We start from the raw sequence: 17,005 nt of genomic DNA, 5'->3' as shown, positions 1-17,005 counted from the left end.
AGTGAGAAACAATGGGTTGTGATCTCTACTACTGTGGGGAGTAATGACATGAATGCAATCACAAATACATTGAAATATCAAACTTACTATATGTTGACATTAGTTTTATTCTAATCTCCAAAATCACACAGGAATATCTATATAAAGTCATTTATATCGACATCTGAAGCAGAGAACCTCTAAAGAACAGGTTAAAAATGAGTTGGTATAGGTATTCCTATGGGATGTTATGTAGATAGTAATAATGACCTGGTAATAATGAACTCTGGCTTGGTTTTAAAGTGCAGCTGCAATGGAACTCAGTAGCTCTTGTGCTAGGGTTAAAGTTGATGCTGAATATATGTTTCGTTGCTTTTTATAAATAAATAGTGAGCAAAGATTTGGCAAGAGGAAGAAAAGGATCCCTACTGCCTAACTCTTTGAGGGAAGTATCTCCTGTTAACAAGTTATTTGAATGTTTACTTTTGTCCTGAATCCTTACTAGTGATGTGGCAGTACTTGCCCTTGAACTGAGTGAGAATTCAAATAAACTGAAGAAATTTTTGCACAGCTGGCCCCTTCTGCCAACTGTTACCAAAAATATCCTGTCTTGCTCACTAGAAAGGTCAGTTGGAGAATTTCTAAAAAGGCTTGTGAGAGACCTAATATTCTGAGCTAAATATGAGCCTATAATACAACTTTTCTAGCCTTATATGGAGCTTTTTTATGTAAAATGAAAATGTATTGTTCAAGGATCATGGTAATATTTGTGACTTCTAGAAAGTAATTCTTAAATGAATCCTTTCTTCCATCTTCATACTATTAAATTGCCCAAGTAATAATACCATTTGGGGATTATGTCAAATATAACAAAGCATGTACAACAACAATTAAGCATCTTATATCAAGTATATAACCTATTGCTCTAATTTTTTCTTTTGGAGGGGGGAAGGCAGTTAGGGTTAAGTGACTTGCCCAAGGTCACACAGCTAGTAAGTGTCAATTGTCTGAGGCCGGATTTGAACTCAGGTCCTCCTGACTCCAGGGCCTGTGTTCTATTCACTGCACCACCTAGATGCCCCTATATAACCTATTGTATCAAGTATAAGTATTTTTCTTAGAATATGGGGCAGATATTCATGCTCATTAGTAAATCTTGAGCAGCTCTTAAATACCATTAAAGAAACTGTATAATTTAAAGTATTCCACAGTGAACACATTCCTCTTCCACCCCAGCTATCTGGAATGCATACTGTTAGTCACAAAGGAAACCCTTACTAAGGGTGGGCCAGTGATAATGTTATGATACAAAAGAATAACACAGTATTCATTATATTTGCCATCATTAAGGTATCAAAACCTTAATATAATGATCTTATATTTTGAATCTGTTTAATTCAGTTTCAAGTCCAATTCTTCATCATCTAACTGTGCAGCTATGACTGATTTGAGTGATTGTGAAGGTTGAATTGCTTCTTTAAGACCACTGATAAGCAAGATAAATTACTCGGGCACGAAATGGAATATTAATGATGTGAAGAGTTGGTGGAGCTTCTGAAATACCTAATTTAGTCTCCCTAAATTGTTTTATATTGTAGGAGAATCTGCCTCAATAAGACCCCTGTGTATGATTCTCTGTAGAGTTACCAAAAAGATTAGGAGACTATCACTTCTGTTACTTATAGCAAAAATGATTAATTTTTTTTCTTCTTCATTTGTTTCAGTGTGCCAAGAACTTGTTTTACGCTGAAAGTCTATTCTATCAGCCCCTATATTCTGGCGCTATGAATCCAGATCTTGGATCATTACAGACACTGTTGTATGTTCATTTTATGATCCTGTATTCTTCTGTAAGTTCAGGTAAGCCTGTAGGAATGGTACTAGAGTCCATAGCTAAGGGCTGCTTTGACCAGTTGCCTGGATTGATAGTGCATGAGCGTCCTGTAGCATAGTGATACTGAACTTTTTCAAATTTGAAGACCTCCTTTTAATTTCTAAAAATTTTGAGAGTTGTTTTATGATAATAATTGTGAGAAAGTAATGACAAAAAGTCACCATGAATTCAATAATGCTTTTAAATGGATTGTTTTAGAAATTATAAAGCATTTGCATATATTCGAGAAATAGTAATACACACATATGTATGTATGACCATTCTTGTTTTACATATAGATTCTGGGAATGATTGGATCAATTTACAGTTCCATCAAGACTGCATTAAATAGTGACTGGTCAAATAAAACTTAGTTGATTATTACTGCAGAAAGAATTCTGCATAAAAAAAAAGAGTGAGGACTTTTTGGTGAAGAACACCCCATGAAATCTCTTAGAACTTTTTTACCTCTCATACTTTTATCATGTTCTGTTTTGTATGATGGTTGTTTGGTTATGTCTTATCTCCCCTATTAGATAGAGTGTTCCTTTAGGGATACACTCCCTCCCTTACATTTATGTCTCCTTATTAGTAACCACTTTGGAAACTTTGAAGTGCTACATAAATGGTAGATTTCTAGTTATCTTCAATACCTAACAGAATCCCTTGCATATTAGGCACTAAATAAATGTTTAAAATGTTTAGTGAATGGATCAGAGTGTAATGCCCTTAATAATACCCTTTCCATTTTTGGGGGGGTTTCCTTATAGACTTGGTACCTCGTTTTATTTCCGAGCCACACTCTATTGTCCAGAAACTTGGTGAACCTGTAACACTACAATGTTCTGCTCAACCTGTGACCGTTCACATATCATGGTTGCTTAATGGAAAAAAATTTGACAGAGATGTGGAGCAGATTGAGGTTCAGCAGGGGACTTTAACTATCCTTTCTCTCAGCCCTTCTGTTTCTGGTCGGTACCAATGCATCGCTAACAACAGCATTGGTGCAATTGTGAGTAAACCTGCAACAGTATCCATTGGAGGTAAGTTTGATATTTTAACTTTGGATGTATAGTATATCCCCAAAATGGTGAGAGGCTTATTAAATTGGTGCCACCCATTGTAGCTTGAAGTGCTGCCAAACGTAAAACAGTAGGCAGTAGGTTTGTTTTTTGTTTGTGTTTTGGAAAGCCATCTGAATGTGATCAAATTTCTATGTGAATTCTGGGATTAATATTTTAAAACTTTAAAATTCAACTTTAGGAGTTCATTGTTTGCTTTGACATTGAATTCCTTTGTTTCATAATACCCATTATCATTTTTTAACATCTGATTGCTTTGTCCACATAGACCTCCTATGTCTTAGTAACTGAGTTGATTTGAATTCGACAATAAAAAAATCAGGCTAGAGAAACAAGAAAATGGGATTAAATTGTCCATGAGGAAAGGAATGCTGACTATGGAGGTGGTAGAAAGTCTGGAGCAAGTGGTTTTCTTAGTTTGAAATGTCTGCCTTTCAAACAGTGGTAGCTGCTAGTGCTCCAGTAAGCACACAGAGGGTTGACTACCCTAGACCAATGGTGTCAGACTCAAATAGAGTCAAACAGAAATGGGACCCAGTAAGTTTTATGATAGGGACACATATTGACTTAGTTGTAAAATGTTACTTATGTGTTATTGTATTTTTATTTATTTTGTTAAATGTTTCCCAGTTACATTTTAATTCCAGCCATGCATTGACACCTCTGCCCTAGAGTAACTATAAGCTGCTGGAAACTTTTAGATTAAGAAAAAATAAAAAAGAAAACCTTGTACAAAGGTCAGGGAACAAGTCCAGCCATTCTGAGATTTGTTTTCTTAAGGGGGAGCTGAGAGGCATTGTGACATATAGCTGTGATATTCATATGAATCAGCAATGCACTAAGAATTAGTTCTACACTTGATATTGCAGTAAGAAATGCTGTGGATTGGATAAAGATACATAGGATGAGTGAATTTTAGTTAAATATTGTACTGAAGGGGTGGAGGTGATAGAGGAGAACATTCCAGGCCTAGGGGATAGCTCATTTAAAGGCACTGAGTTAGGAGATGGAATGTTGTGTCTAAGGAACAGCAAGTAGACTGGATTCTACTACTGGATCATAGAATATGTTGAGGGAACTCAAGTGTAAGAAGACTCAAGGTAGCAAAGGGGTCCGGTTGTGAAGGGCTTTAAATACTATACAGAGGAGCAAGGAAGCAGCCATTTGTTATTTCTTGTTTGCCCCTCTCCCTAATTTTTGCTCTTAACTTTTTGGGAAGAAAATCATGCTACTCTCTAGATTAGGATTAGCAGAAAACCAAGACTAGATGGCAAATGTAATTTTTAGTCCTTGTATTTAACAAAAAAATAGAAGCAAAACTTTCTTCATCTTTCTAAATTGATTTTTACTTTCAAGGTCTTAGTGATTTTGGTACATCAGCAAAACATGTTATTATAGCAGAGGAACAAAGTGCTGGGTTTATTGGTTGCAAGATACCAGAAAGTAATCCTTCAGCACAAGTGCGCTATAAGGTCCGGGGGAAATGGCTGGAACATTCCACAGGTAAGTTCTGTTGTAACAGAGTCAATGAATAGAACTGAACATATTCATGGTATCTGTGTAGCTGAACATGTTTTTTTTTTTTTCTTAATGTATAATGGTTCAGTGAAAGTCCATTGTTACTGATGGGCTTGTTTTCCTTTCCTTAGCCACCATTGCTAGTTATGAGGGCATTTTCTTGATTTTTGTTCACTACTTATATGCTGTCAATCTTTATCTAAACCTATAACAATCGTCCAGTAGGTATGTAATTATGTTGTAGTACAAAATGAGAAACCTAATCATATTCCTTCCCCTTCCTTCCAGATAACTACCTAATCCTTCCATCAGGAAATCTTCAGATTTTGAATGTATCTTCAGAGGACAGAGGGTCATATAAATGTGCAGTTTACAATCCTGTCACACATGAATTAAAAGTTGAACCCACAGGCCACAAGCTCCTTGTGAGCCGTAAGTATTTGGTTGCCTTTGGTGGTATTTAGAGAGAAAATCCTTTAGTAATTACTTTCACAAAAAGTTAGTAAATGAGTATTAATATGGATACTTGGATAATGTGCTTTCCTACACATGGGTAAAATTTACATGGGTAAAATTTTGTTATGCTTATTTAATATGGAGCATATCCTTAAAAATAAATGCCAAGTACTTCAAAGAGCTAAGGATGCTGCTAAGGCATCATCAAAACATCTTTTTTTCCCCAAAAAATTTGTATTGGAGTAACCAAGGTGTGGTATTTATACAGTGACATCCATTCTTCCTCATGAAGCACATGGTCGAAAGGGAAATATGGTGAAAATTCATGATGTTTGTATATCTTTTTCCTCCAGTTTATAAATTCATTAATGTCATAGGTCCCACACCTTAATGGGCCTTAACCAGAAAGTCTGGCCACTAAACTAGACACAGAGGACTAAGAGATGATAAGTGGATTGAGGAAAAATTAATATTGAAACTAAAAATTGAGTGCTACATCTGTACTTTCTGAAAATTCTTTAGTTCCATCCATCAGGAGTGGCCATGATAATCATAGAAGCAATTCATTTTATTCATCTATTTCGTATAGACATTAGCTACAACAAAGCCTTGTAGACAGGAAAGCAAAGGAGAATAAATAAGATGTTAGGAATGTTTAGAACTTTCCCAAAGATGTCAAAAAGGAAAATACAGTGAATTTTTCAAATGATTTTTCCATTTTGCTTACCTCTTCTAGGCCCTTCATCAAAATATGTTCGAATCATCCACCCTACCTTTTCCCAGTCATTGGCAGCTCTTTCTCACAATCCTGTAACTCTGGAATGTGTGGTGAGTGGGGTACCTGATTCTCAAGTGCAGTGGATAAAGGATGGCCATGGTTCTCTACTGGGAAGTAACTGGAGACAGTTATATTCTCACCTTGTCACAGATAGCATAGACCCAACTGATGCTGGAAACTATTCCTGTGTGGTGGGAAACAAATCTGGAGAGCTCACACGTGTGACCTACACAGTCAATGTGCTTGGTAAGACATTATGTTTTTTTTTAAAGTCACACTTAAATTAGATTATTTTTCTGATTTTGCTCTTGTCCACTAATTTCTGTAGATACAAGGTTACTCTGTCCATTGAAAAAATATAGCAGGAACATAGACAACCCATATCTAATTGCTTGTCTTCTCAGTGGCACTCAAAAAGTTAAAAAACGAATGTTAAAAATGTTTTATATATAATTCAGAAAAAAACAGAATACTAAATTAAAAAAAATGTAGCAGGAGAATGTAAGAAGTTACTTAAGAGTAAGCATGATGTAGTAGACAGACAGGATGGAGGAATGGGAAGGTGTCAGGATTTAGAGTCAGGGCCCTTGGCTTGCATCACATTTCTTCTGTAAGACCTCAGACAAGTCCATTCAACAGCTGTAAAATAAGGGAATTGAACTTTATCAGTGTGTCATACTCAAATGGAAAGGGATCCTGTGAGCTGGTATTGACTTAGACAAATTAACATTGTCTGTGTTTCATCGTATTTTTATTTTTTTAAACATTGACCAATTACATTTTAATCTGGTTTGGGTATATTCAAGAGTTTTGTGGGCTGCTTACACTTGTCCAACCCTAAATCCTATGATCCTGTGAATTTAGTGGTAGCGATGAAGGCAAAAGACTAGCGAAAAAATAGAAAATTGTAAAATGTCACCATTTTACACAGTACCTGGTTTAATTTCATCTTTTATAATGCATTTGTTTATATCTCTAATTTGTACAGTAGATTTGATCCTAGCCACATTTTTATATATAGCCCTTCTTTTCTCCCTGGCCATCCTGAACTTTTGCCATTGAGGTCACTGTATAAAATGGCTATTTAAAGAAAATATTTTTCCCTTCCCTTCTTTGAAAATCCAGAAAAAATAAAATAGGAAAGTCAAAATAAATTCAATTTTTTTAGTTTCTCTGTAGGTATTTACTGTTAGAACATGCCTTGTAGAACATCATTTCATTGTCTGTCTCAATAAGAAATCATTTATAAAAGCTTTACAATAAGTGGGATTGATTTTTTTTTCTTGGTATCCCACAAGTAGTGATGAAATACATATACATATACCTATTTTTTTTAGGTAACAAGGCCAAAAAATTACTTCTTAGACCATAAAAGGAAAAAAATCCAATTTTTTTTCCCCCACATTCAGAGAAAGAACTGTGGAGTCTGAATGCTGATCGAAGCATACTATTTTCTTTGTCTTTTTTTGTTTTCTGTTTTTTATTTCTTGTGGTTTTCCCCTTTTGTTCTGATTCTCCTTTCACAACATGACTAATGTGGAAATATGTTTAATATGATTGTACATGATGTATAGACTGTATCAGATTGCATGCCATCTTGGGAAGGGCAGAGGGAAAGGAGAGAGAAATATTTGGAATTCAAGATCTTACAAAAGTACATGTTGAAAACTAAAAATAAATTTAATTCTTAAAAAATCCAACTTATTTTGAGCATATATATTCCTTTTGTTTTAGCCCTTGCTTAGTGTTAGATCCAGTGAAACTACCATTCTGGTGAGAGAATGACACAGTGAGCCAACAGCCTAAAACATAAATGCTTACAGGAATACAGGGTTGGAAGCTATTTTTATGTTTTTTTTTGGTTTGAGAGATCTATTAAAAGAAGACTATAGCTTATTAGTAGCATATGACTTTGACCTCAACTTAATGAAGGGCTCCGTTAGAGACAAGTTATAATGCATTTAAAATTTTTTTGATGGCCACAGCAAATGAGAAAATGTGAATAAACAATACAGCGTAGTCTTAGCAAGTTAGTGGTATATAGAACATTTCATATGACTCACATGTGATAATTTAAAAAGTGCATTTTGAGGGCTGGTATCTAATTTGTGTATGTTATTTTCAGAACAAGCCTCAATTTCCAAAGGATTGAGGGACCAGACAGTCTCCTTGGGTGCCACAGTACATTTCACATGTACCGTTCATGGAAACCCAACTCCCAATCTTACTTGGTTTCATAATGCAGAGCCTATACATTCTTCCTTGCGGCACCTGATAGTAGAAAACACGTTGAGAATCAGTGGCATTGCCATGGAAGACTCAGGGTTATACCAGTGTGTGGTGGATAATGGCATTGGATTTATGCAGTCTACTGGGAGACTTGAAATTGAAACAGGTAGGCTCCTAAGTGTTGCCATGATGAAGAAATTTTGCTTTACAGATTCATTGTGTTGTGAGAAAAGCAACCTTATCTAAGCAAACCTGATTTCTTTTAGGTTGGTTTATTATGCCAAACAGTACAGATTGTTTTGGGGGAACACTAGGCTACTATCATGGTTTATGTGACCACAAACTTGAATATCTTCTCTATACCTCAAATTATATGCCTTCATGTATTCATGGTAGTATGCAGAGAGCCAGTCTCTCTTTGTAAATATATTACAGATTTGCAGAACCAACTTAGCATTTGATTGAATGTTTTTCTTAGATTTTGTTAAAATTATCTCAGTTAAGTTTTTGATAACCTTTCTCCCTTCTTTGCAGAATTGGTAGAGGGAGGGGTTATATGCATCTGGAACATTACATGTCTTGTCAAACTTGATTGTTCTGTTCTGCTTCTCTCCCTGCCCCCCGCCCCTGCCCCTTTTAAAAATCTTTGTTAAATGGCTTGCTGGATAAGGTAGGGGAGAGGAATTTAGTCAGAATGGAAGGTAATATAGAAACAAATGGTATCAATAAAAATTTTAAAGATTATTGATAAATAGTAGCTTATAGGGTTGTTGTGAGATACCTTTATCTAAAAATTAGATGAAAAATCTTTAATTTTTTTTTTTTTTACTTTAAAGATGTCTTATGTAGCAATGCTCCCTCTACTTAGGCTGAGAACATTTAAGTTCTGCTTGTCCATTAAATCTGACTTAATCTGTTTTTATCAGTTTATATTCCTTTTGTCCTTTCAATAGTAAGCCTATCTTTCTTAATGTATCAAAAAGATGTGAATACATTTCACTTCATCTCTGACCATTCACTTTTAAAAAATACTTTGGCTTTTATAAAATGCCAACCTTGTTTTGTGATTAGAAGATTCTTTTTATGACTTGTAGGGAGATCTTCATCATCTAGTACTGATGAAGCTTGAAATGTAGGCTAAAGCAGATAATGATAACATTTTAATAAGATTTTTCCCTTCTAGCCCCAAATGAGTGTCTTCTACATTCCTCAGATTACATGCTGCCATATATTCATGGCAGTATCCAATTGGACAGTCTCTCTTTATAAATGTGTTTCCCATTTGCAAAACCCAGTTTAGCTTTTAGATTAGTGCCTCAAAGAATTAGGCTTTTGATTACCTACTTCCCCCAATAAAGGTCATAAATATGAGACATCTGTTTAATAGGATGAACAAATGTAATAAGAAATTCCATTTAAAGATATATAGATTTTTTTAAGGGAGGAAGGCAAGGCAGTTGGGGTTAAGTGACTTGCCCAAAGTCACACAGCTAGTAAGTGTCAAGTGTCTGAGGCCAGATTTGAACACAGGTCCTCTTGACTCCAGGGCCAGTGCTCTATTCACTGTGCCACTGAGCTGCCCTGATATATAGATGTTATTGTAAAATTTCTTTTCTATCTCTCTTCTACTAAAAGAAGACAATAAAACAACAGGAGAAGATCCTTCCTTTTCTGCTTCTTCAGAGATAACTTCTGATCAAGCTGTGGGGTTAAGAAAAAGTGTCCCCTTGGGAAGCCCATCAGGGACTGTCACAGTTGAAGAAGTTGTGATTCTTTTCTATTTTATGATAAACTCATTCTAAGTATTTCAAATACATTTCAATAGCTGAAATCACAGAGGGCTTTTCATTGTGCAAGTTATTCTGGGGGCTATAGAAAAAAGAGGAAAGGCATGAGAACCACATAAAGCATTGGATTGATCACAGAGTTTAAACTTGAAAGGGATAAGGTACAAGGAGAAAGATATAGTGGGGAAAAGAACATCAATATTAATCAGTGTTTGATTGTGGATTCACTTTGAAAAAGTTCTTAGTGTCAATTCAGAGGTTGAGGTAGAATTGGAGGCCTAGGAGCAAAAGAGAAATACCATAAAAGGATTTAGGAGGCAGAATTACTTTGGAATTAAGATAAAGAACATTTTCATATGTTTTGTAGATTTTCATTCCTGTGTAATACAAAACGATCACGTTTTTTGTCATAATACATTTTATTTTGGCCAGTTAAACTCTTATCTGTGATTTGATTGATGAATTTTTTTTTTGTTTTTTTTTTGTTTTTTTTTTTTTTTTGATTGATGAATTTTAGATTAAAAATGTGATCATTTTCCTGTAGGAATCACATTTGATTCTATATTTCTAACAGAATATATCACATTTAATGTGTGAGATTTTGTTGTCAGAAGTGTATATTCTCATATTCTATGTTTGCAGTAGTCAAATATGTGTCTAGTATGCCTACCTGTTGGAAAGCTATCAGTACATTGCTTTATCCATATTTCCTTCTTTCTGATGGTCAGGAAATCTGCATAGGAAATGTCTAGAAGCTTGACTATGAAAAAGGCTATCTTTTATTGACATTTTACTTTGTATTGGGGGATATAACTATTAGCATTACTTTTCTGTTGGTTTTGATAGTATTTTAAAATTCTGTATATGGATTGCATCTTAATAGGCAGTGGATTCAAGCCAATTATAGTAACACCACCAACAAGCGCAAAGGTGATAGGCGGTGATTTTGTCACTTTATCCTGCAATGCCACTGGGCTTCCAGTTCCTGTTATTCGTTGGTATGACAGTCGTGGTTTGATAACCAGCCATCCATCCCAAGTACTTCGCTCTAAGTCACGAAAGTCACACCTGGCAAAATCTGGAGATGTCACATTAGAGCCTGTTTACTTCATCATGTCTCGAGCTGGATCAAGCTCCTTATATATTCAGGCTGTCACTCTGGCACATGCTGGGAAATATACCTGTGAAGCCACAAATGAACATGGTTCTACATTGTCAGAGGCATTCCTTACAGTTGGTGAGTTGCCATGACATTTGTTTTTTATTTAGTGCTTTTTTTTAAAGGAGGAGGACATTATGAGATAATATACTTTAACTAGTCAAGCAATCTTTAAATAATAATATACATGCTTATGAATATTTTGTGACATCAAGATGCCATCTTTTCAGACTAAGGTGGTATTTATATTGGTATCACTTAGTTCTTGGGCTATTAGAAAATGGTTTGGCTTCATTCTCTATTTTTGACATACTAGCATATGGAAATCTGATTCATATTGAGCCTAAGACTATGAAGAAATTGACTTCTTACTAGAATTTAATTCTTTAGATTTTTGAGAAAGGTTGGATGGGGGAAACTTTTAGATATTTTCGTAGTATACCCTTACAGCCTTTAGAACCTTTATATATTAAAAACAAAAAATGATAAATCATGTGTTTTATGAAGCTTGAAGAACAGCTAAAATATATGGAAAGGTATATAAATTAATCTTAGGAATATACTTCTCATTAGTCAAGTCTTGTTAAAGTCTAAATGGTTAACAGGTTATTTCCATCAGGACCATCAAGCTGAGATCTAATCAGACAATACCTATATAGGTGTTCTTCTCCCTGACACAAAGGAGGTCTTACTAAATACTTGTTAATGTTGTTGATTATACAAAATTATTACATCAAAGGATTATTGTCCCTCTTTTCTTTATCATTTTTTGGTGTGAGTCACTTTGGAACCTTCTATTATGATTAAAGTATTGGTAAACAAGTAAATAGAAGACTAAAGGACTTAATTAATTTTCACAGTTTCTCAATTGGGGTTTTGAACACTGGTGTCTAATAGCTAGATCTCATAACCACATTTGTCAGACTGCATGGATGTTACATGGCTTGGTACAAGAGAGATGGTAAAATTTACTGAGATACCTGGTGTTGGTTATAACCTTAACTCTAAGCAAAAATTTCAGTAGAAACTTATTTAATTCCACATTGCAGAATAATGAGATCATTGAGAAGGTTTAGCTTAAATGCTTATAGTATATATAGTGTTCTTCTCTTTAAGAGGAATTTTCTGGTGCACATGGAAGAGGCAACAATATGATAAAAATAAATCACTTGATATACCAGCTACACTATGGTTGTCCCCTGTGCCTAGAAAGATATCTCTTCTCCACTCTGACTATTGACTTCCCTGGCTACCTTTAAGTCCCAACTAAAATCTCACCTTATACAGGAAGCCTTCCCTAGCCCCTCTTAATTCTAGAACTTTCCCTCTATTAATTATTTCCCCTTTTACCTGTTTATGTCTTGTTTTGTGTATATTTGTTTGCATGTTATCACCCCCATTAGATTGTAAGCTCCTTGAGGGAAAGACCTGGTTTTTGCCCTGTTTTATCCCTGGCACTTAACGTACTGCTCAGTACATAGTAGGCATTGAATAAATATTGATTGGTTGATACATAAGACTTGTTGTTTCTCTTTAACTCCCTCCCTTTAATTCTTCTGCTGATAACTAGTAGCTGGTAGTGTAATCTCAGTTGTTAGGATGCAAGAGTATGTGAAGTTTCAGTGACAGCTGCTAACTAAAATTACAAGTTCTGTTGAGGAGAAGTTGCTAAGGATAGTCAGAAGACAGCCAAGAGGAAGAGCTATGGGCATATAAAAAGAACATTTAGCTACATAAAAAGGAAAGGAAGTTAGAACTGACATTCACAAGGTGAGAAATAATTTAATAATTAATTCCACGCAAATTATTCTCAAAGTCTAGTCAAAGTGCTGACTAGATCAGTATCTAATTGGTAAACCCAAAGGTGTATACAAGAGACCATTAGCAGTTCTTAATATTTTGCTAAAGTATGCAGGGAGGTGAAAAGTAGGTGACAGGCTATAGTGAAGATTGGTGATGATGGTTCTGTATGGGGACTGATTTGTAAAAACCTTTAAAAAAAAATGCTCCCGTATGGTAAAACTTGACCAGGGACAGCACAGGTGCTTGGAATCTCTCGGAAGTTATGTCAAATGCCAACGACAGAGCAACTCCTGTCTTGGGCAACATTTTAGGAGGAAAGAGCAGAAGTAGCAACATGGTTGCTTTTCTAAATTGAAATTAGGTTTGTGGTAAGACTATAAGATTTTAGTAGATAATCTGGAAAGAAAAGGATTGATAGCATCAAAGTCAACTCTATTTGAGACAGAAAAAGATTTCTCCACCAAAGAAGATGAGAAATTAATTTTTTTAAAACTGAGTTAGGAAGCAGTCTCAGTTCATGGACACAAGTTAGGAATATTGTTTTTGGAATACCTATGTTTATGTAGTGAGTCAGAAGGTAGACTAGTGGTTATGAGTGTGAGTTAGTGTAGGAAACTAGACTTTAGCCAGTGGAGATAATTAGCTGTGGCTTAGGGTGGTGAGGAAGGAGAGAACCTTGTACCGTTACTATTTTCAGTGATTCTTTGGGTAGTCCACCACTGGGAAGTGGTTTTCGGTGTCAGGGTAAAACACCACATCTCAGTGGCATGGGAAAATTTTGAATACTACAGTACCCAGCTTCATAAGTGTTATATTTCAACTCCTATTTGCTAAAAATTAATCTTTGTTATTCAAGACTTAATAAGATTTTCTTCTAAACCTTATTAGAAGATAATTCAATTTAGCTTTTCATCTCTTAATATAAACTGAGTACCCATAATATAATCAGTGTTATATATACCATCACCTTGTATCTAAATCTTTTATGGTACTTTTTCAAGTATTTACACACATGTTCTTATTTTATCTTAAAAACAGTTCTCAAGTGGGTAAGGCAACACCTTCTTTTACAGAGGTGGAAAATATGGCCAAGTGATTATAGCATGAATATTAAACTATTTAGGGAAGTAGCATCATGGAGTAATGATAGTTGGAGAACTAAATAAAATTTGATATTGTCACATGATAATGTCCCAAGTTACATATTTGCCCTATACTTTGATTTCTTTAGTATACAAGACCATAAGTGCTATTACCCTTTATCTTCTTCTTGAGACAATGAGGAAGATAAACAATTCTGTAAAGAACTGGAATGTCTCAAAAGAAAATTATTGAAGTTTTAATATTACCTGGCTTAAAATACAAAACAGATACTCTGTTGACTTCTTGAATTTCCAGTTTTCTTTCTGAACCTTAATAAAAATAAAAATAATGTTTGAGAGAAGTAAATAGAAGTTTAAAACTAAAAGGCCATTAAGTAGTCTTAGTAGAAGGAAAAGCAAAAGGACTTTGGGAACCACTTCTTGGAAGAGACAATCCTTTAAGAAATGAAGAAGCAAGAAAACATGAGAAATGATTGACACTAACAATGCTGTTTTCAAAGACATAGAATTTTAGAAGGTTCTTTGAGAAAACATTCCTTAAAGTTATGATTTGTTTCAGATTTAAAACTTAAGTACAATTTGAGCAGGCTAATCACTCAGAGCTTCTTCTGTTTATGTACCCGTGTAAATTCAGGAAAGTTAATTTTACATATTTCTGCTGCTGCATTTCAGTTTTTTAGAAGCTTTCTTTCCAGATTGCTCCCTAGGGAAGAAGGAACAAAAATATCTCAACTTTAAACTACAGAATTGCTCATTCTTAATTCTTTAGAAGTAACATATCCAGGATATTTTTCTCATTTGTTTGCTTGTTTTAATAAATACAAAGAGAAACTCTAAGCTGATGTCATTAAATATACTTTATCCATATTAATCACAAGCCTGTGACCAGGGGAAAGCCTACAGAACAATATTGTTCATCTCCTTCTATGCCTATACTTTCTTCTGTTCTTCCCAGGCTTTCCTTGCTCTCAGAAGAAACTCAGAAACCAGATGAGCAAATTCTAAAATTTTGGAAGATTAGTTGATATTCAGATGTAGCGTGTCTTAATGCTTTCTTCTCAGATTGCAGTAATATTTGCAGAGTAGCCAATAAAAATGCATCTCTGATTGGATAGCACACATTGAAGTTATGAATTTTGATTAAAATCTCTCTTACCATAGCCTACTTTCTTGCTTCCTATAATTTTTCTGCAGTTCCTTTTGAAACAAGTACCAAAGCTGAAACAGTTACACCTACTGATGTCACACAGAGTGATGGACATAAAAAGGATGATTCTGCAAGAGGACCTTTGAGCATTTTTCCAGTGAAGTTACATTCCAACACAACAGAGGCATCAATAGAAAGAAATACCAGTAGTTTCTCTGCTCCTGATGCCCCCATCATACTGAGCCCCCCACAGACCCACAAACCAGATGCTTACAACCTGATCTGGAGATCAGGGAAAGATGGTGGACTACCCATTAATGCCTACTTTGTGAAATATCGAAAGGTAATGGTTTATCATTTCTCAAATATTTTTCTCTTTATCTTACCACCTTTCAGAATAATTTATAGAACACAGATATGTTCTCCGTGACACTGGTTTAAGAAAAAGAAGCAAGAGCTAGCTATAGTGGGATGTACTTGGGATGAACTGTGTCCTCAAAGAACTTACTTGATAAATATACCTGGACATAAGTACAGTGGATACAGAATATGTAAAAAACAAATGCAAGATCATTTTGGGAGGGGAAAGACACTAGCACCTGGAGGGATTAGTAAAAGCTTATAGAATGTAGCACTTGAGCCTTGAAGACTTGAAGGAAACCAGGGATTCCAAGAGGTAGAGTTGAGGAAAGAGAATGTTCCAGGAATGGGGAGCAAAGACATGGAGACAGGACATCAGTGATGTGTAAGGAATTACAGGGAGATCAATATGGCTGGACCATGTATTATTTGGAAGGGGGAGTAATGTTTAAGATGTATTAGTAAGAATGGAAAGGTAAGAAAGGACTGGCCAGTTTCTGAAGAGCTTTTAAATTCCAAGAAGGGTTTGTATTTGGTCCTGGAGGTAATAGCAAGCCTTACCTGGAGTTTAATGAGTAGGCATGTGAAATGGTTAGACCTGTCCTTTAGGAAAATCCCTTTGGGAGTTGAGTGAAGCATGGATTGGAGTAGAGATAGACTTAAGGGAGATTGTGAGCCTGGGAGGATGGTAGTAATGGAAAAGTCTGGGACAAGGGTCGATTGGAGAAGGGGAAAGGAGGTAAGAGTTCTGTTTTGGACAGGTTGAGTTTGAGGTACTTTCAGGAGATCCAATTCAAAATGCCCGATAGGTCATTGGGAACTGGAGCTTAGGAGAAATAGTAAGGTTGGATCTATAAATCTGAAAGTCATCTGCTAATGATGGATGATAATTGAATTCATGGGAACTGATGGAGTTACCAAGTGAGAGATTGTAGAAAGAAAAGCAGATATCTAGAGTCTTGGAGAACACTCTATTAGTATCTGTCACATGGCTGATGATCTGGCAAAGGAGGCTGGAGAATTTGATGAACTCTAGGCCCTTCTCAATTGGATTGTGGTAATGTTTTCATCTTAGGGTCATGCATTAGAATGACATGCAAAATTTCCTTCTCTTTGTTTTGAGGGACAAACAAGTTCCCTGACAAATAAGTGATATTGGGGAAAAAAAAAAGAAATCCATTTTTGTTGAGTTAAATGTTTGAGTCATATCTCCTGATTAATCACTGGAGTAATCTATAGTTAACTAGTACTTTTTGAAGCACTTTGTAAATTTTAAAATGCTATAAAAATGTGAGGTATTGTTATTCATAGTGTTGCTAATGAATAGTAGTACTAATAATAGTGTGCTTAACTGGTTTTACTCATATTTGAAAGCCTCGTTCTCTGTTTCTAATTTAAGTTTAATAATTCTAGAAAAAATCGTTAATTCAATTGGTAGACGCTTCCATCACACAAATCTCCTTGTGGTTAATTATAATTCAGTAGAGGACTAAACTTACTGTATCTCCTTCCTCATTTATCCTTTCTACATAATATGAAGTAGATTTTTGTCTCCCTCTCTGCAGATGATTTACCAAATGCCATATCCCTTCTGGAACTGGCTGAGGTCCAGTTCTGATATCAAGTTCTTAGTATTGCCTGAAATGAGAGTGAAGATGATCTTTCTGTTCTGATCTCTCCCTTTCTTCTCCCACCCAGCCTTACTCCTCTTACCTGGACACTATTTTCACC

The 17,005-nt window shown here is 35.2% G+C and overlaps 1 protein-coding gene across 2 annotated transcripts in view; it reads left to right on the top strand.

Moving 5' to 3' along the window:
* The first annotated feature begins 1,712 nt into the window (after window positions 1-1,712).
* Window positions 1,713-17,005, top strand: part of CDON (cell adhesion associated, oncogene regulated) — a 52,622-nt gene continuing 37,329 nt past the window's right edge. Inside the window, exons 1-8 of one of the 2 annotated variants that reach the window (XM_036745833.1) lie at window positions 1,713-1,839; window positions 2,623-2,895; window positions 4,291-4,437; window positions 4,741-4,884; window positions 5,645-5,932; window positions 7,812-8,081; window positions 10,586-10,939; window positions 14,962-15,257. In XM_036745833.1, coding sequence (XP_036601728.1) covers window positions 1,764-1,839; window positions 2,623-2,895; window positions 4,291-4,437; window positions 4,741-4,884; window positions 5,645-5,932; window positions 7,812-8,081; window positions 10,586-10,939; window positions 14,962-15,257 — 1,848 coding nt within the window. In that variant the 5' untranslated portion in view covers window positions 1,713-1,763. The remainder of the gene's footprint in view (window positions 1,840-2,622; window positions 2,896-4,290; window positions 4,438-4,740; window positions 4,885-5,644; window positions 5,933-7,811; window positions 8,082-10,585; window positions 10,940-14,961; window positions 15,258-17,005) is intronic. The other variant, XM_036745834.1, reaches the window with a different exon arrangement.

This window comes from Trichosurus vulpecula, chromosome 2, assembly GCF_011100635.1.
Source record: "Trichosurus vulpecula isolate mTriVul1 chromosome 2, mTriVul1.pri, whole genome shotgun sequence".
NCBI classification, from domain to species: Eukaryota; Metazoa; Chordata; class Mammalia; order Diprotodontia; family Phalangeridae; genus Trichosurus; species Trichosurus vulpecula.
Note: the sequence above shows the minus strand (reverse complement) of the source record. Positions and strands in the feature narration are given on the sequence as shown.